General features: G+C 39.0%; 1 protein-coding gene across 2 annotated transcripts in view; it reads left to right on the top strand.

The window, feature by feature from the left end:
- The first annotated feature begins 3,286 nt into the window (after positions 1-3,286).
- Positions 3,287-24,135, top strand: part of LOC116579745 (UPF0547 protein C16orf87) — a 32,275-nt gene continuing 11,426 nt past the window's right edge. For both annotated transcript variants that reach the window (XM_032325434.1, XM_032325433.1), the window contains exons 1-2: positions 3,287-3,763; positions 10,802-10,898. In XM_032325434.1, coding sequence (XP_032181325.1) covers positions 3,698-3,763; positions 10,802-10,898 — 163 coding nt within the window. In that variant the 5' untranslated portion in view covers positions 3,287-3,697. The remainder of the gene's footprint in view (positions 3,764-10,801; positions 10,899-24,135) is intronic.

Genomic DNA, 24,135 nt, shown 5'->3' with positions numbered 1-24,135 from the left:
GTGGCTTCTTTCATGCACGTTCTTTCTCATTCTTTTTTTTTTTTTTTTTTGAGATTTTATTTATTTATTTGACAGCGAGAGTTCACAAGTAGACAGAGAAACAGGCAGAGAGAGAGGGGGAAGCAGGCTCCCTGCTGAGCAGAGAGCTGGATGTGGAGCTCCATCCCAGGACCCTGAGATCATGACCTCAGCTGAAGGCAGAGGCTTAACCCACTGAGCCACCCAGGTGCCCCTTTCTCATTCTTTTTTCTAGGGAAAGCCAAATTGTCATATTGTGAGACAACTTACAATTGCCATGTTGTGAAGAGACTATGTGGATGTGATGAGGGACAGTGGGGCGTGCCAACAATCAAAAGAGTAAGCTTAGAAGTGGATCCCCCCTAGCTGAGCATTCAGGTGAGACTGCAGAACCACACCTGGATTTCTGACCCACAGAAAGTGGGATAATAAGTGTTTGCTGTTTTAAGCCACCACGTTTTGGTGTAATTTGTTACATAACAGTAGATAACTAACTAGCACAACACCTCATTGTCTCATGTCATAAGATGGCTTCTGTACCTTTAGGGTCTCATGTTCATTACTCCACAGATAGTAAGAAAAAGTGTGAAAGGCAAAGCACAAAAAGTGCAAAAGGCAAAAGACAAAGTTTTTTTTTACATTAATCCGTTCATTTTTATCAAGAACTCAGAACCTTTCTAAAAAATCCTACTCAGCAGGCAGGTTTATATCTAATAGGCCAGACCATGATCTTCTAGTCTTAGCTAGAAGGTGGCTAGAGAGAAAGGGGGACCTAGATGAAGTTTACATCAACCAACTCTCAGTCTCTGGCACATGAACCATTTCAGAAACCCCATAAAGTTAAAGACCTCTTCCTTGGGTGCCTGGGTGGCTAAGTGGGTTAAAGCCTCTGCCTTCGGCTCAGGTCATGATCCCAGGGTCCTGGGATCGAGCCCCACATCAGGCTCTCTGCTCCGAGGGGAGCCTGCTTCCTCCTCTTTCTCTGCCTGCCTCTCTGCCTACTTGTCATCTCTGTCTGTCAAATAAATTAAAAAAAAAAAAAAAAAAAGACCTCTTTCTTAACACCTACCCCAGCCAAGTGGCCTTTTGAGGAAATTTCCAGAAAATGGACCAATTCAAATGAAACTTTCAGAAAATGCCTCAGGGTCTGGATGGCAGGGCTTAGATTTCTGATTTATGCTCCACACCATTCTTGGAAAGCTGCAGCACTATCTTCCACTGTTACTTCTATTCCTCCAGTCCTTTGCCATAGAAACTTCAGAGTCATGCTGGAAATATCTCTGATCACTCCCTCCCCAGCAAAATGGCTCCTCAAGCTCTAATACTATGGACTTCATTCTTTTTTTTAATCCCTCCCCTCTCCTCCTTTACTTACTTTTTCTTTAAGATTTCATTATATATATATATTTCATTATATTTATTTCATTTATTTGAGAGAGAGAGAGAGGGAGAGAGAGAGAGTGTGTGTGTGTGTGCGCGCACACGCGCACGGCATGGGGGAGGGGCAAAGAGGGAGAGGGAGAAGCAGACTCCCTGCTGATTAGGGAGTGGGATATGGGGCATCATCCCAGGATTCTGGGATCATGACCCAAGTTGAAAGCAGCCGCTTAACTGATTGAGATATCCTGGTGCCCCTGACCTTTCTTTCCTCAGGTCTGATACTTGACGTATTTTGCAGGACCAGTCATTCTCAAATTCAAATCGAATCCTATTACTCCCTAACGTCCCCCATTGCCCTCAAGATGAGGCTTGAACTTCTTCCCATGGTAGCAAAAACCTGCATAACTAGATATGGCCCACTTCCCCAGCCTTAACTCTTTGCTCTGGTTTTGGTGTTACACAACACCAAATTGCTGACCTCTCTGCCTTTGCTTACTGTCCCATCTGCCCAGTACAGCTTCACTTTTGATTAAGAACACCAGTTGACATCCTTAGGGATTCAGCTTTTGTGACAACTTTTCTACAAAGCTTTCTAGGACAACTAACTCCTTCTTCAACGGTGGGTCTGCTGGCTTCCTCAGTACCTCAGTAGTTGTGTTCAAATCCTTATCCCTTTATGGGGGAAAAGGCCATACTAGGTTTACCTAGTAGAAAAATAAAATAAAATAAAAGGATATGGAATGAAAAATAATTCTCCCTCCTACGGCTGTCCCCCAGTTCCTTTTCTCCAGTTTCTTAATGCATATGCAAGTATAAATACATTTTCGCATTATTTTTGCACAATCTTAAGGGAGTTCTATGCTTTGTTTTTCCAATTAACTGAATTTTGGAGATCACTGTATCAGTTCACATAGACCTATTTCATTCTTTAAAGAGTTGCAGGAATATTCTGTTGTATGCATATCTTAACTTGCTCAAGCAATTTGTTGTTGGACATCTGGGGTGTTTCTCATTTTGCTCTGACAAGCAGTGCCACAAAGCACATCATCTTTGCACAAATGGATTTGAGTACAGGTGGAAAATATCTTTTGCACAGATTCTTAAGGGCGGAATTGCTAGATTATAAGGCTAGGTCAAAGACCAAGAGGATTGTAAATTTTTTTTTAAGATTTTATTTATTTGACAGAGAGAGAGAGAGAAAGTGAGTGAGAGCACAAGCAGGGGGATTGGCAGGCAGGCAAGCAAGCAGAGGGAGAGGGAGAGGGAGAAGCAGGTTCCCGCCCAGCAAGGAGTCCGATGTGGGGCTTGATGCCAGGACCCTGGGATCATGACCTGAGCCAAAGGCAGCTGCTTAACCGACTGAGCCACCCAGGCATCCTGAGGATTGTAAATTTTTATATACAGCTCTAAATAGTCAACCAATTTACTCCTCCCATCAACAATCCAGTTCTGCTGTATTCTAGTTAGGCCATGTACCACAGTAGTCTGGATATTTTTCGAGGGCGGGCATTTCCTAGTATTTATATTTGTCTGGCAGTATTGACCTTTCTTCAATAAATATTTGACTTAACGTTGAATTTTACGTCTTAGTGTCGAGTCTAGGGCTTGGTATATAGCAGACTCAGCAGGTGTCTATTACAATTCCTCAGCGATTAGAGTTGCTAACATTTATTGAAGTGTATTAAATGCCAGGACCTGTGTAAGCACTTTCCCTTCCACCTCTTTCACTCACGTTCTCCTTCCTCCCGGGGAGAGGGCGTGCCCCGCACCAGGCCCGCCCTCCTGTGCATTCGTTGGTCAAACCCGACGCCCGTTACGGCCGAGTCCCGCCCTAACCACGCCCCCGCGCCGTCCGCGGGGCCGGCCGTGAGAAGGCGTGGCCGGCCGTGAGAAGGCGTGGCCATAACCGGACGGTTATAGCAGCCGGACGGTTCAGGAGGTCTCTCGTGAGAATCTGGACGCTCTCGAGGACCTGAGTGGTGCCCGTGGGAGCGCGCTTCGCGGTGCCGGTGGGAGCGCGCTTCGCGGTGCCGGTGGGAGCACGCTTCGCGGTCCCGCGGAGCAGGCGCGAGAGGCCGGTGGCCGCGGCGGGCGGACGCCTTGCCCCGCCCCCGCTGCTCTCAGGCTCCGCCCGGGCTCGCGCACACGCGCGCGCTCCCGTTCAATCCTCGGTCTGGCCCGCGGGGACCGGGCGGGTGGAGGCTGGGCTGCTGAGATCCGAGGGGAGGAGCCGGAGGAGCCGGAGCTGCCGCCGCCACAGCCACTGCCACAGCCGCCGCCGCCGCCGCTGGAGAAGAGCATGTCTGCAACTAGAGCCAAGAAAGTGAAGATGGCCACCAAATCGTGCCCCGAGTGCGACCAACAGGTGGGCGCCGGGGGCCGGACCCGGGGACCGGCGGGGCGGGAGCGCGGGCAGGCGGCCGTTGTCGGCGGCGGTTGGCTGTGGAGAGGCCGCCTCGCCGGGTGGTCTGGCCCGTGGGCTCGGTGTCCATGGTGGGAGGCCGGGCTGAGCCGAGGGGATGCCAGGGGGACTCCCGGGGTTGAGTGGCTGGTCCCCACCTGGAGGCGTTAGCCGGGCAACTGTGTGTGTCCTGCAGCCCGTGGCGCGGGAGGGAGGCGTGCGTTTGTCCGAGCGGACCGGGCGCCCTTCCGGAGCCTCCCAGAGTCGCCTGGCCGGCTCAGGGTGACAGCGGCGGGAGTGTGGGGACAGTGGCCTAAGTGGACGAGCACGGCCCCTTCAGTCCCCTTCTGCCGCGACGAGAATGCCCGGTGTGCCCGACTCCCGAGTCCAGGCTCCAGGCTCCGAACGCCCCTCCTGCCATGCAGGGTTGCTTTGTTCCCATCAGATGTATACTGTGAACCCCAAAACTGTTCCACCGCGACCGGGGCGGACGCTTAAATGTGACAAAAGGGGCCGCAATCAATGATTTGAAGTTTAGGTGAATTTGGACGTTTTCCCTCCTAAATATATTTCTTATATTTTTGATGGAAATAATCGTGGATCTTTACATTGTTTTTGTGGAACATTATTGAATAACGCCCCCATTGAAGCCCTTTCCTTCTGGGCTCTCTTCACTTCCCGCACCCGCCACCGTATCCGCTGTTAAAAATTTGGCGTTTCTGCTTCATGATCTTTTTAAAAATTTATATGTAGTTTCATGAAATTTAAATGACTCCTTTCTACACAAAATTAATAGTGTCATAGTTGTAATTTAAAAATCTCATTTTACAGTTTCTTAGTTTTATGCATGCCTCATTCTTTACTGGAATAATGGACGTTCCTTACAACCTATTGAGTTAAAACTCTGAATTAAAACCATCCGAAGGCCCTTATTTCATGCCAGTGTGCAGCTCTGGGTGTGATTTTTTTCTTTTCTACTGAGAGAATTTTCTCCAAATGAATACTTCTCTCCTCCCCCTTAATTTTTTTTTTTTTTTTAAAATCAGGAGTAATTTGAAATGGCTGGAGACTTTTTTAAAAATAGCATGCTGATGTCGGAACATTCTTTAAGAGCAATCTTGTACCTTGATCAAATCTTGTAAACGAAAATGTTACATGTTTTATTCAGTATCTTTTATGGGCATGGTAGAAATTCAAGGAAGGAAGATTGTGCAAGGAGAATTAGAGTTTATTGATGTTCTGAGTTTATTGAATATGCAGTAAAAAAACAATTTAGTTATGTTTTCCAAAGTAGAGTTAAACTTCCATTCTTACCATTTGACTTAGTTTACCACATAAACTAATTTTGTTAAATTCTAAGAAAAATGGACTTCATAATTTAAGTCTCTTTGCAGGACATTGTATCAATATTTAAATCATTTCCATTTTTTCCAGTTAACTGTGCTGAAGTATAAGGTTGACATGTTATGCTTTATGTATTCCAGTGTCTGTAGGGCATAAGTTACTGCAAACCTTGACCTTGTTTTACTTGGCGTAAACTAATCTTTTGGAAAAAGTAACCTGTTTTTAATATCCTGGTTAAAGAAAAAGGAAAGGACAATAAACTTGTTAGGAGTCCCTGTAATTGTACAACAAAATGTGATCAGCAGTTTGTTTATAAACATACATTAATTTTGTTATACGCACACAATATGTCCTCCCTTTCCCTCAGCTGCCATAACAAAATACCATAGGTTAACTGGCTCATACAATAGCAACTTATTTTCTCACAGTTCTGGAGGCTAGAAGTTCAAGATCTGGCAAAGAGAGAGCTTTCTGGTTCCCTTCTTATAAGGCCACTAATCCCATCACGAGGGGCCCCACCACCATGACTTTAAATCTGATTATCTAACCTCCAAATACCTTGATATTGGGGGTTAAGACTTAAACATATGAATTTTTTGGGAAGGGGGGAAGCTGCTACATAATTTTGAATGTTGGTTTTGTTCTTTATTGTAAATATTTAAGAGAATATAAGGGCTAAATAAAACTTTTGGCGATTCTTTTTTTTTTTTTAAGATTTTATTTATTTATTTGTTTAAGATTTTATTTATTTATTTGCCTATTTATAAGTAGGCAGAGAGACAGGCAGAGAGAGAGGAGGAAGCAGGCTCCCTGCTGAGCAGAGAGCCTGTTGTGGGGCTTGATCCCAGGACCCTGGGATCATCACCTGAGCTGAAGGCAGAGAGCCACCCAGGCGCCCCTCTTTTTTTTTTCTCTAAGATTTTTATTTATGTATTTGTCAGAGAGAGCACAAGCATGCAGAGTGGCAGGCAGAAGCAGAGAGAGAAGCGGGCTCCCTGCTGAGCAAGGAGCCCAATGTGGGACTCCATCCCAGGACCCTGGGATCATGACCTGAGCTAAGGCAGTGGCTGAACCAACTGAGCCACCCAGGCATCCCTAAAACTTTTGGTGATTCTTTTTTTTTTTTTTTTTTTTTTTTTATATTTTATTTATTTATTTGACAGAGAGAAATCACAAGTAGATGGAGAGGCAGGCAGAGAGAGAGAGAGGGAAGCAGGCTCCCTGCTGAGCAGAGAGCCCGATGCGGGCCTCGATGCCAGGACCCTGAGATCATGACCTGAGCCGAAGGCAGCGGCTTAACCCACTGAGCCACCCAGGCGCCCCTTTTGGTGATTCTTAAAATTGATATATCTTTTACTAAAAGTGACTGGTTTGAAGGAAATAAAAGATTAATTTTTACTTTATAATTATTGGAGAGTACAAGCTTCTTTGTAGTTATAAAAAAGAAAACAAATTATAGGGGCACTTGGGTGGCTCAGTCATTAAGCATCTGCCTTCGGCTCTGGTCATGATTCCAGGGTCCTGGGATGGAGGCCCACATCGGGCTCCCTGCTCATCTGGAAGCCTGCTTCTCCCTCTCCCACTCCCCTTGCTTGTGTTCCCTCTCTTGCTCTCTCTCTCTGTGTCAATTAAATAAATAAATATTTTTTTAAAAAAGATTTTATTTATTTATTTGACAGCGATCACAAGTAGGCAGAGAGAGAGAGAGAGGAAGGGAAACAGGCTCCCTGCTGAGCCGAGAGCCTGATGAGGGGCTCAATCCCAGGACCCTGAGATCATGACCTGAGCTAAAGGCAGAGCCTTAACCCACTGAGCCACCCAGGCACCCCTAAATAAATACAATCTTAAAAACAATTATAATCCAGAAGTCATTTTTTAAACATCATTAGATTACTGGTATTCTAAGTTGTTTGATGAATATTAATATAGAATTTAGGAATAGTTTATAAACATAAAAGGGTATGTAAAATCTTTAAATTTTGAGAAGATTGCACCACTTGAATAGATTTACATATGTTCTGTGTCTGTGTGTGTAGGTTTAAAAACAGGTACAGAGATCAGCAAACAAGAAAGAACTAGATTTTCAGTTGTTTTATAACATCTCCTTTACATGTCTCTGTTGAAAATACCATTCTGAAACATCTAAACCACAATACTTTTCATTTTCGAGAGGTTTCACATGCAGTAGCTCAAATTACTGAACCATTTTGTGTGTAGTAATATTCAAGATTCTTGTTAGTTTCCTTGTATCTTTTGTGTATGTTTCTGCTTTTGCCTTAATTTTTTTTTAAAAATAGAGCAGCTTTTTCTTTCCATTTATAGGAAATTTTATGTGTTATGTAGCAAATATGTCTACTGTAGGTCACTTTGATTGCCTTAGCAGCAAGAATGTAAATGAGTTCTCTATAATGTGGTTATTTTAAACTTTTTTAAGAATCAGTGAAACAATGTAAGACCAGGATCTGGTTTCTTGCACTTTTTCCTTAACCCTTTTTTTTTTTTAACCTTTTACTTGTTTTTAGCTGTTTTACTTGTAAACATAAAAACAACCTGAATGTACTTTTCAAGGAATAAATTGATGAACTATTAATAAGTCATCAATAAACAAAACCTTGGGTTTTTTTCCCCCCCTATTTCAAAACACTGAGAGTATAGAATTAGAACTTTTGTTAGTATCATTGTTGGCATTACAACTGGTTTTTTTTTTGTTTGAAACCAAATTATACTGTGAAGAGATTAATATTACTGAAGTCCACTCTATTTAATATTTCTTTTTCTAGGATTTGGGTTGTGATGCGGTTGGTTATATTTTTTTCAGAGTTGGGATTGAGAGAAGGAGTTTTCCATTTTAAAATTTTATTTGGGTGACTCAGCTCAGGCACATAAATTTTTCTTGATCATAAAACACTCTCTAATGAGTGATAATCAGCTTATCAATTAGTGTTTGTGCATTCTTTCATCCCAAAGCCATATGTACATGTCTCAGATACCTAAGTGCAGCCCTCTGTTAATTTAGGATATGTGTTGATGTATTTTTCTTGTGTATAATACAGAGACCTAAATTTAAATTTGTTCATTTTTAGTAGCTGGAAGAAAATGCTTGCAAATTAGCAAAGGATCTTTTGAATAAGAACATCATGACTCTGTGTTTTTTGGATAACAGTAATTTAAAACAATTTATATTACAGTGAATGTCCTTAATAATGTGTGTAAGTATAAAGGAAATGAGTCAGTACCTTCGAGTTTAGTTTCTATGAAGATGTGAAATTTTTAAAATGACAAACATCTATTTTGGTTGCATTTTACAGTATTAAAAAATGTAACATTTCATTTTCTGTCCTGGCATGAAAGAATCTCATCAAATTTTTTATAAAGCTTGCTATTTGACCTATCTGGAGTTTGATTATTTTTATGAGTCATTGTTATTTTTCTTAAATGCAAACTAGAGATCCTTTGTTCAGTGTTTTTATGAAAAGAAAAAGAATTTTGCCAAAATATTAATTTAGCTTAATAAGATCAAGTATTTATATTTCAGACTCTGAAGCATTCTTTACATACATGAATAAAAAGCTTTATTATTATTACTATTATTTATTTAGTTAGTTAGTTTAGAGAGAGAGCGTGCACTGAGGTCAGGGAAGAGGGAGGGAGAATCCTTCAGCAGACTGCCCACGGATTATGGAGCCCTACACAGGGCTCAATGCCAGGACCCCAAGATCATGACCAGAGCCAAAATCAGGAGTCAGCCACTTAACAGACTGAGCCACACAGGCAATCCTGGATAAAAAGCTTTATAATTGTAACTAAACTTTTACACAAGCAGAACAGTGGGCAAATGGAATTTATCTTAAAAGATGAATTGCAATTTTCTGACCATAAATTATTTTGTGAGTACTTTTTGTTGAGATTAATTTCTGGTTTTTCATGAACATGTCTTGATTTCAAGGATCATTAAAGTTAATATGAGTGAAATGATTGTGGAGAAATCAAAACATTTTAAAAATGATTTTTAGTGACATTTGGCTTTTGAAAAATCATAGACTTGAAATAGAGAAAGGAGCTACTTGTAATGTACACATTTAGAAACAGAAGTTTGTAAAGCTTAAGCTTTATCCAGTGTCCTTCCTGGAGCTGAGACTAAAAGATCCTTGATCTTGACTCCTCCTACATTCTCTTCTGTTTGTGCTATACTTTTGTCCCACAAAGTAGTTGTTGTAAACTATTCTTTTTTTGTTAGTGCTGATTTGTCCTCTCTAATTTGTTAGTGGTAATTGTCCTCTCCTATTAGAACTAGAGTAATTTTCAGTATTTTCCCTTAAAAAAATTTTTTTTTAAGGAAAGTATCGTTGGCATACATTAGCTCCAAGTGTACCACATAGTGTTTTGACAGTCCTATAGGTAGGTTATGCTATGCTCACGATAAATGTAGCTACCATCTGTCTCCATACAAGGCTACTCCAGTACCATTGACTGTATTTTCTATGCTATACTTTTCAACCCAGTGACTTACTTATTCTAAAATTAGGAACCTATACCTCCCACTCCCTTCACTCATTTTGCCTGTTCCCCTAACCCCACCCCCCACAAGGGGCCATCAGTTTGTTCTCTATATTTATGGGTCTGTTTTCTGCTTTTGTTTGTTTGTTCTTTAGTTTTGTTTTTTAGATTTCATACATAAGTTTTTTAGATTTCATAATTTCATATTTGTCGTTTTCTGACATACTTCACTTAGCATAATATTTTCTAGATTTGTCCATGTTGTTGCAACTGGCAAAAGTTCATTCTTTTTTTTATGTCTGAGTAATATTCTGTGTGTGTGTGTGTGTGTGTGTGTGTGTGTGTGTGTGTTTCACATCTTCATCCATTTATCTATGGATGGACACTTGGGTTGCTTCCATATCATGGCTATTATAAATAATGCTGCAATAAATCTAAAGGTGCATATATCTTTCAAATTAATGCTTTTGTTCTTTTTGGGAAAATAGTGGAAGTATTCTCCCCTTTTGAAATGTCTGGCCCATCTACCTTTTCTCTATTTCCATCCTCACTCTTCCGGTTGGGTCCTCATTTTTATTCTGGAATTACTTTAATTACTTCCCAGCCACGTTCCCTTTTCCAGTTGGTGCTAATAAACTGCTATCAAACAGATATTTTAGGAAATACTACCTTTTTCCCACATAGTTTCCCTTGTTCTGATTCTGTTACTGTTTTCCCATCAGCACATGTTTATCATGCATTTTCTTTTTCTTTTTTTTAAGATTTTATTTATTTATTGACAGAGATCACAGGTAGGCAGAGAGGCAGGCAGAGAGAGAGAGGCGGGGGAAACAGGCTTCCTGCTGAGCAGAGAGCCCGATGCGGGGCTTGATCCCAGGACCCTGAGATCATGACCTGAGCCGAAGGCAGAGGCTTAAACCATGAGCCACCCAGGTGCCCCTATCATGCATTTTCTATATACATGGTATTGTAAAGCATTAGGAGAATGTGAAGATGTACAAGACACAATACCAGTCTCAGTTTGATTAAGGAAGTGGTGTTTAAATAAGTCTATGATTCATGCTTTGGTAATTTATCACTCAATTCAGAAGACTACATAAACACTGAAAAGTTTAAAAGAAAAATAATAATAATAATACACTTTTTCTTATTTTTATACAGGTTCCTGTTGCATGTAAATCGTGTCCCTGTGGTTATATATTTATTAGCAGAAAACTTTTAAATGCAAAACACCCAGAGAAATCACCGCCTTCTACAGGTAATTGTGAGAGTTTACCACATATTTAGCTTTTTGATTTAGAAGTATAAAATGAATGTTTGTGAATATATTATTTACATCTTTTTTTGAATTTAAAAATTAAAACCTATTGAAGTATGCCTTTGGTTTTTATTAGCTGTTGGTAACCAGTTTATGACATTAGTTTGCTCTTCATTTCATTTAAATGTTAACTCCCTTATAATGATAAAACTTATAGCAAATTTTGTTTTTTATTATTGGAGGATGAAAAGTCATTGAAGGGTTTTAAGTGAGGGAGTGATCTGATCTGATTTCTAAAAATAAAAAATTTTAATTAAGGTATAATTGACATTCAATATATTGCACATATTTAAAGTATGCAGCTTGATAGTTTTGTCCTATGATTATACCAGTCACCACAATCAAGATCATGAATAATGTTTATCATTCCCGAAAGTTTTCTAGTTCCCCATTGTTATTCTCTCCTGGATACCCCACCCCCAGATAACCACTGAGGTGCTTTCTGTCATTATTTTTAGAACTTTATATATAAATAGAATCATATAGTTTGTACTCTTTTTTTTTTTTTTGGCCTGGCTTCTTTCATTGAGCATAATTTAAGATTTAGCCATATCTTTGTGTATATCAGTAAAAATTAATTCCTTTTTACTGCTTAGTAGTGTTCTTTATATGGATATACCACAATTTGTTTATCCATTCAGTGGTTGATGGACATTTGGTTTTATCCTCCTCAGTGCTAGTAAACTTTATAATGACCTGAACTAGTGGCTGGAAAAATATAACCTCATTTAATGTGAATATAATTTTTAGATTTTTTTTTTTTTTTTAAATTTTTTTTTTTTTTTTTTTAAAGACCTTTTATTTATTTGACAGAGAGAGATCACAAGTAGATGGAGAGGCAGGCAGAGAGAGAGAGAGAGGGAAGCAGGCTCCCTGCTGAGCAGAGAGCCCGATGCGGGACTCGATCCCAGGACCCTGAGATCATGACCTGAGCCGAAGGCAGCGGCTTAACCCACTGAGCCACCCAGGCGCCCTAGATGTATTTTTTTATATAATTATCTGATTTAGAATATCTAAAAAATATTTTTTTTGAATTTTTCTTTCCTGTTAATGTAGACAAATTGGATTTATTTGATAGATTAAATTTTGAAATTAAAAAACATGAAATTTGTTATTTATCCTTAGATAAAATCAGAACAGTGATGATCTCCAAATAAGAGTAGATTGATTACAAATAAATTTTGAGTATCTGCTGCATGCTAGGCACTGTTCAAGCCTTGAGCATAAAGGAATGAATGAATCTACTGTCAAGGCAGGTTCACTACTGTTATGGAGCTTACAGTCTGTGGCCATGAGATAGGCAATAAACAAATAAACAGGGAGAATACCAGCTTGTGATAAATGCCTTGTAGGAAATTAAAATAGATTGTTGTCCTAGCCTGTGACTGGAAGGCTACTTTTGATTGAGTGGTTGGAGAAGGCCTCTCTGAGAAGGGACATTTAAACTGAGGCTGAATTGAAACAAGGGGCTACCCATGATAAGATCAAGGAGAAGAACATCCTCGACAGACGAAATAGCAAATGCAAAAATGTTAGGGCTGGAAAAAGTTTGGTGTATTTTAGGAACTAAAATGCCTGTGTGGTTGCAGTGTAGACAGTAAGAGCGGGGGGGTGAGGGTGATGAGGCCAGAGGGAAAGGCAGAGGCCAGATTGTGTAGGGCTTTATAAACCAGAGTAAGAAGTTTTGGGTTTTCTTCTTAAAATATGAGGACAAACTATTCCTAGAATGTGGAATGGGGTGAGGAGAAAGTAGCATGCTCTGATCTGTCTTTTAGAAATTCTGTTTTGGCTGTCTAGAGAATAGTTTATTGGGTGTACAAGATAGAAGTGGGCTATTGCAGTATGTTAACTAAGTGAGAATGCTGAGTTAGAGAGTGCTTAGGTTATAGTAGCAGATGATTCAAAAATTATATTCATGTCTGTGAGAGGTCTCTTTATCCTACGTCTGTATAGAAGTGGCAAGAAAGTTATTTAATTCCATTTCTGTCTTTGAGTTTGTTCCCTTTCATCATGAAAATAAAGACTTGGCTGGATTAACTAGATAGGAATCAGAGAGCTTGTTAAAAATGGATTTCTGGGTCTTATTCCCTAAGTGTTTGATTCAGGTATGAGAACCCTGAATGATCATTCAGTAGATATCTGGGTGGCTCAGCTCTGGGTCTCCAAAATGAGTAAGACACGCTTCTTGTCCTTAGCAGGACAAATGTGTTTATTTTCTTACTCAGTAAATATTTTCAAGCTCCTTCTATATACCAATGATTCAGGTGAGAAACGAGGTAAAGAAGAAACCCAACAAGGACAGAGAGAAGGGACAGATGCTGCAAATATTAAGGAATCAGAATCACTTGAACCAGAGGGAAGAATTTTACAATTATCCCCAATGACTTGGATTACTGGTTAGAAAGGAAATACAAAAAGGAAGAGGGAAAGATGAAGAATTAAGTTTTGGATGTGGTTAGGAAATATCATCCATGTGGATTTTTTTCCCCCCAGTTAGGCATATAGTCTGATGCTCAGAGAATAGCCTCAACTGTAGATAAATCTTTTGAGCCGTCAGTGAATAGATAGTAGTTGATCTCATAGAAATGGATGAGCTTGTGCCCAGAGGGTTGGTAGGGTAGGAAGGAAAGTTCAGCAACTAAACTCTGGCAAACTCCATTCTTAAAGGGTGGAGGTTGATAGGGAGTTTAGGTCAACTGAGAAGATGTACATGTGCATGTCAGCTGTAGGAGAACAGCCAATGAAGAGGGGTGTTACATAAGTCATGGTGATGAGTAAGAAGCAGTTCATTATTATTTTATATTTAGAATTTCCTCAGGTTCTGTTGTTTACTGAGCGACCTTAAAGATGAGACATTAAAGCCTAGAAATTCCCTGGAAGAGGAAGAGGAACCAGGAAAGAAACAGAAAAAATAGTTTAAAAGGATGGAGGAACATCAGGAGTAGACTGTGCCATAGAAACTAAAGGAGGGAAGGGTTTTAAGAAGGGTTAAGAGTATTCAAAGCCTAGAGAACAGTTTGGGATAGTACAGACATGGGGGTTGGAAACCTTGGGTTCAGATTCAGATTCCAGTTTTTTTCCTCTCTAACAAGTTAATTAACCTCTGTGAGCAGCTGCTATTTACTTGAGTATAAGATAGGTTTATAATGTAAGCCTTAGAGGATTGAAGTCCAAATGATATGCAGATGAATATCACTAGTGTAAACAAAGTTTAGTATGTTATATGTACTCAAATACTCATTTCTAGGGCGCCTGGGTGGCTTAGTGGGTTAAGCCTCTGCCTTCGGCTCAGGTCATGATCTCAGGGTCCTGGGATCGAGCCCTGCATCGGGCTCTCTGCTCAGCAGGGTGCCTGCTTCTCCTTCTCTCTGTCTGCCTCTTTGCCTACTTGTGATCTCTCTGTCAAATAAATGAATAAAAATCTTTAAAAAAATATTCATTTCTACAATTAAATTTTTTAAAAGTATGATTTGCCTTGGATAGTTTGTAGTATGTTGGAGATTGAGTACATAATTTTTAATATCTCTGTGGTTATGTTAAGTACTTGAACATTGTCAGTGGGATCCAGAACTAATGTTTTAATTAGAGAACTTATAAAGAAAAATGAAGATGGATAATATATATTTGGAAAGATAATGAACTTCCCTAATAAGGAAATGCAGTTTAATTAAAATACCTTTCTTTTTACCCATATTCTGACAAAAATGTAAAGGATTTCCAAGTGCTTTTATGAGTATGGCAGAATCCGAAGTCTCATACTAGTGGTGAAGTTGTAAATCAGCATAACTTTTTTGCAGAACACTCTGACTGTAGTTGTTAAAAGTTTTAAATGCACAAAACCTAGAATCTAGACATTTTGTCAACAAGTATGTATCCTCAAGATACAACTGTTTTTAATACACATGAAATATTTATTAGGATTTATAAGCAACACTGTTTATAATAGTAGAAAGTTAAACCAAATATCATCAGTAGGGGAATGATTAAGTAGGGTACATCTTTTAGGGAACAACAGTATGTGCTAATTAGAATGATGCAGATTTTTACGTACTGACATGGAGAAATTTCTAAAGTTAATTTAAGGAAGAATTAATTTAAGGAAAAGTATAAAACAGTACTTACATGAAATCATTTTTGTTTTACAAAATTTTTTTTCTTGTAAAGAGAACTTTAAAAATTTACTCTTAGCAACTTTCAAATATGCAGTACAGTATTAGTAACTATAGTCACCATGCTGTATTTACACAATCATGACTTACTAATTTTATAATTAGAATTTTGTACTTTTGGACTCCCTTCACCCATTTCACCTCCTCCTCCCCCTCCAACCCTCACCTCTGGCAACCACCAATCTGTTCTCTGTTACTTATGAGCTCTAGTTTGTTTTTTAAGATTCCACATATAAATGAAATCATATGGTATTTAATCTTTCTTTTTCTTTTTTTTTTTTTTTTTGAAGATTTTATTTATTTGACAGAGAGAGAGAAACCACAAGTAGGCAGAGAGGCAGGCAGAGAGAGAGGAGGAAGCAAGCTCCCTGCGGAGCAGAGAGCCCGACATGGGGCTCGATCCCAGGATCCTGGGATCATGACCTGAGCCAAAGGCAGAGGCTTTAACCCACTGAGCCACCCAGGTGCCCCGTATTTAATCTTTCTTTGTCTGACATATCACTTAACATAATGCCCTCACAGTCTATCCACGTTTTCAAAAATGGCAAGGTTTCAGTTTTATAGAATAAAACTCCACATTACCTTTATCCATTCATCCATCAGCAGACATTTAAGTTGTTTCCATATTTTGGCTATTGTAAATAATGCTGCAATGAACATAGGATATGTATATTTTTTTGAGTTAGTGTTTTCATTTTCTTTGGATAAATACCCAAATTAGAATTGCTGTATCATGGGCGCCTGGGTGGCTCAGTGGGTTAAGCCGCTGCCTTCGGCTCAGGTCATGATCTCAGTGTCCTGGGATCGAGCCCCGCATCGGGCTCTCTGCTCAGCGGGGAGCCTGCTTCCCTCTCTCTCTCTCTCTGCCTGCCTCTCCGTCTACTTGTGATCTCTCTCTGTCAAATAAATAAATAAAATCTTTAAAAAAAAAAAAAAAGAAAGAATTGCTGTATCATACGTTCATTCTATTTTCCATTTGCTTTTAAGACCCCACAAAATTATTTCTACATGTAATGCATAAATGGATAAATCACTAAGTAACAAAGGAATCAAGGAAGACTTCTACTTACATAATTAAACATTTAAAACAAGAAAGGGAGCCATCTGTAAAGTTCAAATTGCACTTATTTTAAAAGTGAAATCAAAGCTATAAAAGATAATTTTAAATTTCAGTGGGTTGAAATTTCTTTTGTAACTTTGTGACATGTAGGAGGAAAATAAGCTGTCAAGTCAAATTTACCTAAGCTTGAATTGCTCAAAACTCACATTTTTCAAATATGTTTTGTGTATCTTCATAATGCAGTAGAAATAGGGAGTTAGCACACTAGACCTGTATAAACTTTACCTAGCTCAAAATAAATTTAAATAAAATTTATTATGGAAATTAAAGGATTTTTAAGTTTTTTAATTTTGATAAGGGGAAGAGAGGAGTATTACAAATAAATCTGTATTAAGAAATGCTCAGTGTTTTGTAGGAGCCCTAGAACTTCAAGGCAATTATTAATTCTTTGACAACTTGCCAAATGAGCTAGGTATGTGTTGTTTCTTTTACTGTCTTTGGGAGGCCAGTATTAAATGGAGATAAATTTTTAAAAATTGACTGTCTTGGGGCGCCTGGGTGGCTCAGTGGGTTAAGCCGCTGCCTTCGGCTCAGGTCATGATCTCAGGGTCCTGGGATCGAGTCCCGCATCGGGCTCTCTGCTCAGCAGGGAGCCTGCTTCCTCCTCTCTCTCTCTGCCTGCCTCTCTGCCTACTTGTAATCTCTCTCTGACAAATAAATAAATAACATCTTTAAAAAAAAAAATAATAAAAAATAAAAATTGACTGTCTTGTTCATGCAGGATTTCATTTCTAAATTGAGTGTTTGCCTAAGTGTTTAAAAAATAGCCTTGAAATAAATAAAATCTTTAAAAAAAAAAAAAAAAAAGGGATGCCTGGGTGGCTCAGTTGGTTAAGCAGCTGCCTTCGGCTCAGGTCATGATCCCAGCGTCCTGGGATCGAGTCCCACATCGGGCTCCTTGCTCAGCAGGGAGCCTGCTTCTTCCTCTGTCTCTGCCTGCCATTCTGTCTGCCTGTGCTCGCTCTCTCCCTCTCTCTCTCTGAGAAATAAATAAAATCTTAAAAAAAAAAATAGCCTTGAGATTAAGTTCCAAACTGTCAATTTGAACCAGTTTCTTTAAAAAGAGATTGAAGAAGGGGCTCCTGGCTGGCTCATTTAGTGGAGCACATGACTTTTGTTCTTGGGGTTGTAAGTTTGAGTCCCACTTTGGTTGTAGAGATTACTTGAAAATAAAATCTTTAAAAAGATAAAATATAAAATTAAAAAGGGATTAAATACTGTGTTTCCTAAAATTGAGAGTATCCATACTATAGACCAAACCTTGAGCACTATTCAAATATTTGATCAGTCACCAAATTCTGACAGAAACAGTTTTTGATGAGAACAAACTCTCCTTTGTTCCAACTGTTTAAATTTGACTTTTCTTTTTCTTTCCTTTTTTAAAAAAGATTTTATTTATTTATTTATTTATTTATTTATTTATTTATTTATCTGAGAGAGAGTCAGGGGATGAGCAAAGGGAGAGGGACAAGCAGACTCCCTCTTGAGCACAGAGTCCGCCTCCTCTGCTGGTGGGTTCAGTCTCACCAGCCTGAGATCATGACCTGAGCCAAAATCAAGAGTTGGTTGCTTAACCAACTCAGCCACCCAGGCATCCCTAAATTTGTCTTTTTCTGATGGCTATGCCAGGTGTTTTGTGATATCAAGGCTGCCATTTTGCGTTTAATAATTATGGGTATACATTTTTCCTTCTAAAATTTTAATTATAAAAACTATAAAGAGAAAGTAAGCTGAAATTCTAAATGACATGCTAGTTCATAAAAGACTTCCTCTAAAGGTAAGAAAAAAAGATTTAAAACAGTAAGAAATTCAATAGCTTATTAGTATTTAACTGTATGTTTCTCAATGGATATAAGTTTTAGATTAAGTTTAGTCAGATAAATAACAACCTCCTCATTTTTTTTTTTTTTAAGGATTTTATTTATTTATTTGACAGATGGAGATAACAAGTAGGCAGAGAGGCAGGCAGAGAGAGAGGAGGAAGCAGGCTCCCTGCTGAGCAGAGAGCCTGATGCCGGGCTCGATCCCAGGACCCTGGGAGCATGACCCGAGCCGAAGGCAGAGGCCTTAACCTGCTGAGCCACCCAGGCACCCCAAACCTCCTCATTTTTAATTGGGGGAAGGAAAAAAGCATAAAAAAATTAAATCTAAACTTACTTTTCAAATTATTGTCTAAGATAAGTTAACAAGCAAAGGCTGATAAATAAGCCAAGAAGTCTATAAATGACATACTCACTTTTAGTTAAGAGAAAAAAGTGAAATGATTATTGCCAGTTGTCAGTAGTATTTTAAACCCAGTGATTAAACATTAATTCTGAATTACTTGGCAATAAAGGTTTAATTTTATTATTTCAGAAAACACTAATCAGGGGCGCCTGGGTGGCTCAGTGGGTTAAAGCCTCTGCCTTCGGCTCAGGTCATGGTCCCAGGGTGCTGGGATCGAGCCCCGCATTGGGCTCTCTGCTCAACGGGGAGCCTGCTTCCTCCTCTCTCTCTCCTGCCTCTCTGCCTACTTGTGATCTCTGTCTGTAAAATAAATAAATAAAATCTTTAAAAAAAAAAAAAAAGAAAACACTAATCACTTAAAATTGCTATACATTCATATGTGGGACATGGCTTTAGGCTTTTTTTTTTGCCTTTGGTGGAAGAATGCATACCTTTATTTACTTCTGTGCCTGTACTTTTATGTTTTTGATCATGTAGTTTATATAATGATGAGTATATTCATTTTTAAGACTTTTTTTGTGGAATCTTCTGACTTCTTCTGATTAAGACTGACTGATTTGAGGTCTGGTGCATAGCTGTTATACTCAGATTTCCTTCCTTCATACTCTTAGGATAATCCTATTTTTCTTACAGTACCATTTTTTCTTTAACTCATGTGTTTTTATTTCTGAAATAAATTTTTCAGAAAGTTTCTTCAGACCTGGGAAAAATTTTTTTCATAGAAAGTATGTGGTGATACATTTCCTGTTTTCCATTGTGTGGAAGGCCTTTACTGTGTACTCACATTTATTTGTTTGTTTGTTTATTTATTTTAAAGAGAGAGTGTGCGTGCACACATGCAAGTTTCGGGGGAGGCAGGGGTGAAGGGAAAGAAACAATCCCAAGCAGACTCCTCCCTGAGCATGGGTACTCTTGTGGGGCCAGATCTCACAACCCTGAGATCATGACCTGAGCCAAAACCAAGCTGGACACTTAATCAACTGAGCCATCTGGGAGCCCTGTACTCACATACATTCATTACTCACTACTCACATACATACATTAGTTAATTAATTATTTAAAGATTTTGTTTATTTATTAGAGAGATGGAGAGAGAACATAAGTAGACAGAGCAGCAGGCAGAGAGAGAGGGAGAAGCAGGCTGTCCGCTGAGCAAGGAGCCCGATGCGGGGCTCAGTCCCAGGACCCTGAGATCATGACTTGAGCCAAAGGCAGCCACTTACCCAACCAAGCCACCCAGGCGCCCCCCTGTACTCACATTTAAATGTCATTCTCATTCTTCCTTTCCATCTGAGGGCTCAAATCTTTAGAGCAGTTTTTACCCATTATTTCTTTCTTCCCCATTCTCTTTTCTCTTCCTCCTGGCATCCTGATTGCATACTTGTTGGATGATATATCAGGATTACCATCCACAGAGACAGACACTGGATTGGACAGATAGTTTGTGGGTTTTTTTCACTATTTAGTGAAGAAAGATGATGTTGGCACTACAAGAGTAGTGAGTGATTCAGTAGTATCATCAAGGACCTAGTTTCCTTTCTTCCTTCTGTCCTGAGATTTGGCTTTCATCCTTATTGTTACAAGGTAGCTATTGTACCTCTAGGCATTCCTTACACATTCCAGTAGGAAGAAGAGGGAAGGGCAAAGGGACAGAGGGACATTCTAGCTTAAAAAAAGTTGTGTTGGAAATCTTACCCAATTCCAATTACTTGTCATTGGCCAGAACAAAATTCCATGGCCACTTCATTGCAAGAAGGTCTTTGAATGTATGTATTTTAGCTATACCCATTGCCCTTGTGATCAGAACATTCTGTTCTTAATGAAGAGGGGGGAATAAATATTGGGTAGATAATAATTATGTCATGGATGAATATTAGATTTTTTGGATCTTTCCTTCATTTTTCTTCAGTTAGTGTCACCTATTCTCTTTTTTTTTGTTGTTGTTGTTGTTTTGGGGGCTCCAGAAAATTTCATTGATTTCCTTTTCTAGAGCTATAATTCTGTCTTTCAGAGGTGTCCATTATTTAGCTTGTCTTTTGCACTTTAATTTTGAGTAGTTCATCTTGTTTTCTGATTTCTTCTTTTTTCATTGAATCTTGTTTTTTTCATATTTTTTGTGGTAAATTATCCGTATTTTAATAATTTTAAAGATTTTATTTATTCATTTGAGAGAGCAGGGGGTAGGGGCAGAGGGAGAGGGAGAAGCAGATGACCTGATGAGCAGGGAGCCCAGTGTTGGACTTGATCCCAGGATCCTGGGATCATGACCTCCGCTGAATTAGCTGACTGAGCCATCCAGGCACCCTCTGTTTTAATCATTTTAAGTGTACACTTCAGTGGCATTAAGTACATTCATATTGTGTACCTAACCATTACCACTATTAATCTCCAGGACTATGTTCATCTTCCCAAACTGAAACCCTATACCCATTAAACAGTAATCTCTTCATTCCCCTTCCCCACTGCTCCAAGACAACCACTATTCTTTCTGTACCTATGAATTTGACTAGTGTAGTTAGTTCCTATTTGGAGTCATACTACATTTATTTTTTTTTATGTCTGACTTGTTTCCTTTAGCATAATGTCTTTAGACTTTATCCATGTTGTAGCTTGTATCAGAACTTCCTAATATTTCACTGTACATATATTCCACATTTTGTTTATTCATACATTGATGGACACTTGAGTTGCTTTCACCTTTTGGCTATTGTGAATAAGGCAGCTATGAACATGGTTGTTCAAATATCTATTCAATTTCCTGCTTTCATTTCTTTTGTATATATGCCCAGAAGTGGAATTGCTGGATGTTATGGTATTTCTATGTATGTGATAATGCCGTATCGTTTTCCACAGTAGCTGCAACATTTTAAGTTAGAAGCAGCAGTGCCCAGAGTTTCCAATTTTTCCACATCCTCATCAACACTTATTTTATGTGCTTTTGATAAGAGCCATTCTAATCAGTATGAAGTGTTAACTTGTAATTTTAATTTGCATTTCTTTAATGATTAGTGATGTTGAACATCTTTTTATTTGCCTGTCATCTTTGGATAAATGTCTATTCAAGTTCTTTGCTCATTTTTTAATTGGATTGTTATTGAGTTGTAGAAGTCCTTTTTATTCTGGATATTAATCCCTTATTTGATAAATGTTTACAAATATTTTTCCCTTCCATGAATTGCCTTTTTTTATTCTGTTGATACTGTCTTTTGATGCACAAAATTTTCAATTTTGTTGAAATCCAAGTTGTCTGTTTTTTCTCTTGTTGCCTGTATTTTCAGTGTCATATCCAGGAAATCATTGCTAAGTCCAGTGTTATGAAGCTTTTCCATTCTTTTTGTTCTAAACAATTTATAGTTTTAGCATTAATATTTAGGTATTCAATTTATTTTGAATTAATTTTTGCGGGCGCCTGGGTGGCTCAGTGGGTTAAGCCGCTGCCTTCGGCTCAGGTCATGATCTCAGGGTCTTGGGATCGAGTCCCGCATCGGGCTCTCTGCTCAGCAGGGAGCCTGCTTCCCTCTCTCTCTCTCTCTGTCTGCCTCTCCATCTACTTGTGATTTCTCTCTGTCAAATAAAAAAAAAAAAAAAAGAATTAATTTTTGCATGTGGTATAAAATAAGGGTCGTTATATTTTCTTGTGTATGTGGATATCCGGTTTTCCCAATACAACTTCTTGAAAATATTATCTTTTTCTCCTTGAATCATCTTGGCACTCTTTTTGAAAATCATTTGACCAAATATTCAAGGATTTATTTCTGGGCTATTTTAGTCTCTTGGTCTATGTATCTGTCAGATGGCAGTACCACACTTTTTTGATTACTGTGGCTGTGTAGTAAGTTTTGAAATCAGGAAGTGTGAGACTTCTGACATTGTTTTTCAAGATTCTTTTGGTTATTTCAGATCACTTGAGAATCCAAATGAATTTTAGGATTGAGTTTTCTATTTTTGCAAAAGGATCTTATTCTTAATGATATAAAGTCTAATCAGATCTCTCTGAGGGTATGCATTAGAACGTTTTAAGATTATCTATTCTTGTTTTTTTTTTATGATTTATATATTTATTAGAGAGAGAGAAGATAGGGGAGGAACAGAGGGAGTGGAACAAGCAGACTCCACACTGAGCACCGAGCCCTATGTGGGGCTGGATCCCACAACCCTGACATCATGACCCGAGCTGAAACCAAGTGTTGGACAGGACACTCAGCCAACTAAGCCACTCAGGCGCCCCTATTTTTTTCGTGTTTCTTGAGCTATGTTTGTTCTTCCTGTTTTAACTTGTTCCTTCTCTATTACACTTTCTATTTTCCTTAAATTGCTGGTAATCCTTAATTGCCTATTGATATTTATAAATGAAGGATTTTTCAGTGTAGATAACTTGCATGACTATCCTACACCCTTTTAAAAGTCTATTTTGACTATAGATCTCTTCAGTGTATAGTTGGGAGGAGCTTATTGACAGACTTTTGGGTATAAATTACATGAGCCTGGGAGACACTATTGAATTCCATGATGACCAAAATAAGGGAAGCTTCATTCTGGGATAGAATGTGACATTCCTTATATTATTTCATTTTTATGAGAAGCTGTCATTTGTTTGTGTCTTCTGTCTATGTTTTGGAGGTTCACAGTTCCTTTGAACATTGCTTGGTTCCTAAGAGCTTTACTTCCTTGTATCATTTTCTCTGCAGTAGTCTTGTAGCTATTGTGATGATCACTCTGTGGCCTGCTCTCCCTTATTGTACTTTTTGTTCTATCCTGGGAGTATTTTGGGGAAGAACAGTTCTCCCTTCTATAGGAGCCATCTTTTGTTTCTATTTTGGATTGTAGTGTCTTCTATTCAGGTTTCTTCCATTCTTTCTTTTTTAAGATTTATTTATTTATTTGACAGAGCTCACAAGTAGCAGAGAAGCAGGCAGAGAGAGAGAGAGAGAGAGAGAGGAGGAAGCAGGCTCCCTCTTAAGCAGAGAGCCCAAAACGGTGTGCTTGATCCCAGGACCCTGGGATCATGACCTGAGCTGAAGGCAGAGGCTTTTTTTTTTTTTTTAAAGATTTTATTTATTTATTTGACAGAGAGAGATCACAGGTAGGAAGAGAGGCAGGCAGAGAGAGAGAGGAGGAAGCAGGCTCCCTGCCGAGCAGAGAGCCCGATGCGGGACTCGATCCCAGGACCCTGAGATCATGACCTGAGCCGAAGGCAGCGGCTTAACCCACTGAGCCACCCAGGCGCCCCAAGGCAGAGGCTTTAACCCACTGAGCTACCCAGGCGCCCCACTATTCTGGTTTCTTAATCGGAATCTGTGAACTTGCTCATTTGCTGAAATTTTGTAATTTCAGGGGCATGATAGTATCCTTGTTTCCATCAGTACAGATCTATTTTCCTTTTTCTCTTTATCTTTTACCCATGTTTATTCTCTTTTCAGCGGGATTTTCCAGAAAGTGGGAGGTAGATGCATGTGCTCTGATTTTATTTATTCAGCACTACTTAATATGTGTAGATAGTGTTCTAGATTCTGTGAATGAGACAGACAGGGGCATCCCAACTTCCATGGAGTTTATATTCTAATGAGAGATTGAATATATAAGTACATAACATATTATAATATTAGATTATAAAAAGTAATTTGGGCTGTAAGACTCACGGGAAGGTAACCTATAAATCAAC

This window comes from Mustela erminea, chromosome 19, assembly GCF_009829155.1.
Source record: "Mustela erminea isolate mMusErm1 chromosome 19, mMusErm1.Pri, whole genome shotgun sequence".
NCBI lineage: Eukaryota > Metazoa > Chordata > Mammalia > Carnivora > Mustelidae > Mustela > Mustela erminea.
This window is presented reverse-complemented; position numbering and strand designations above follow the sequence as displayed.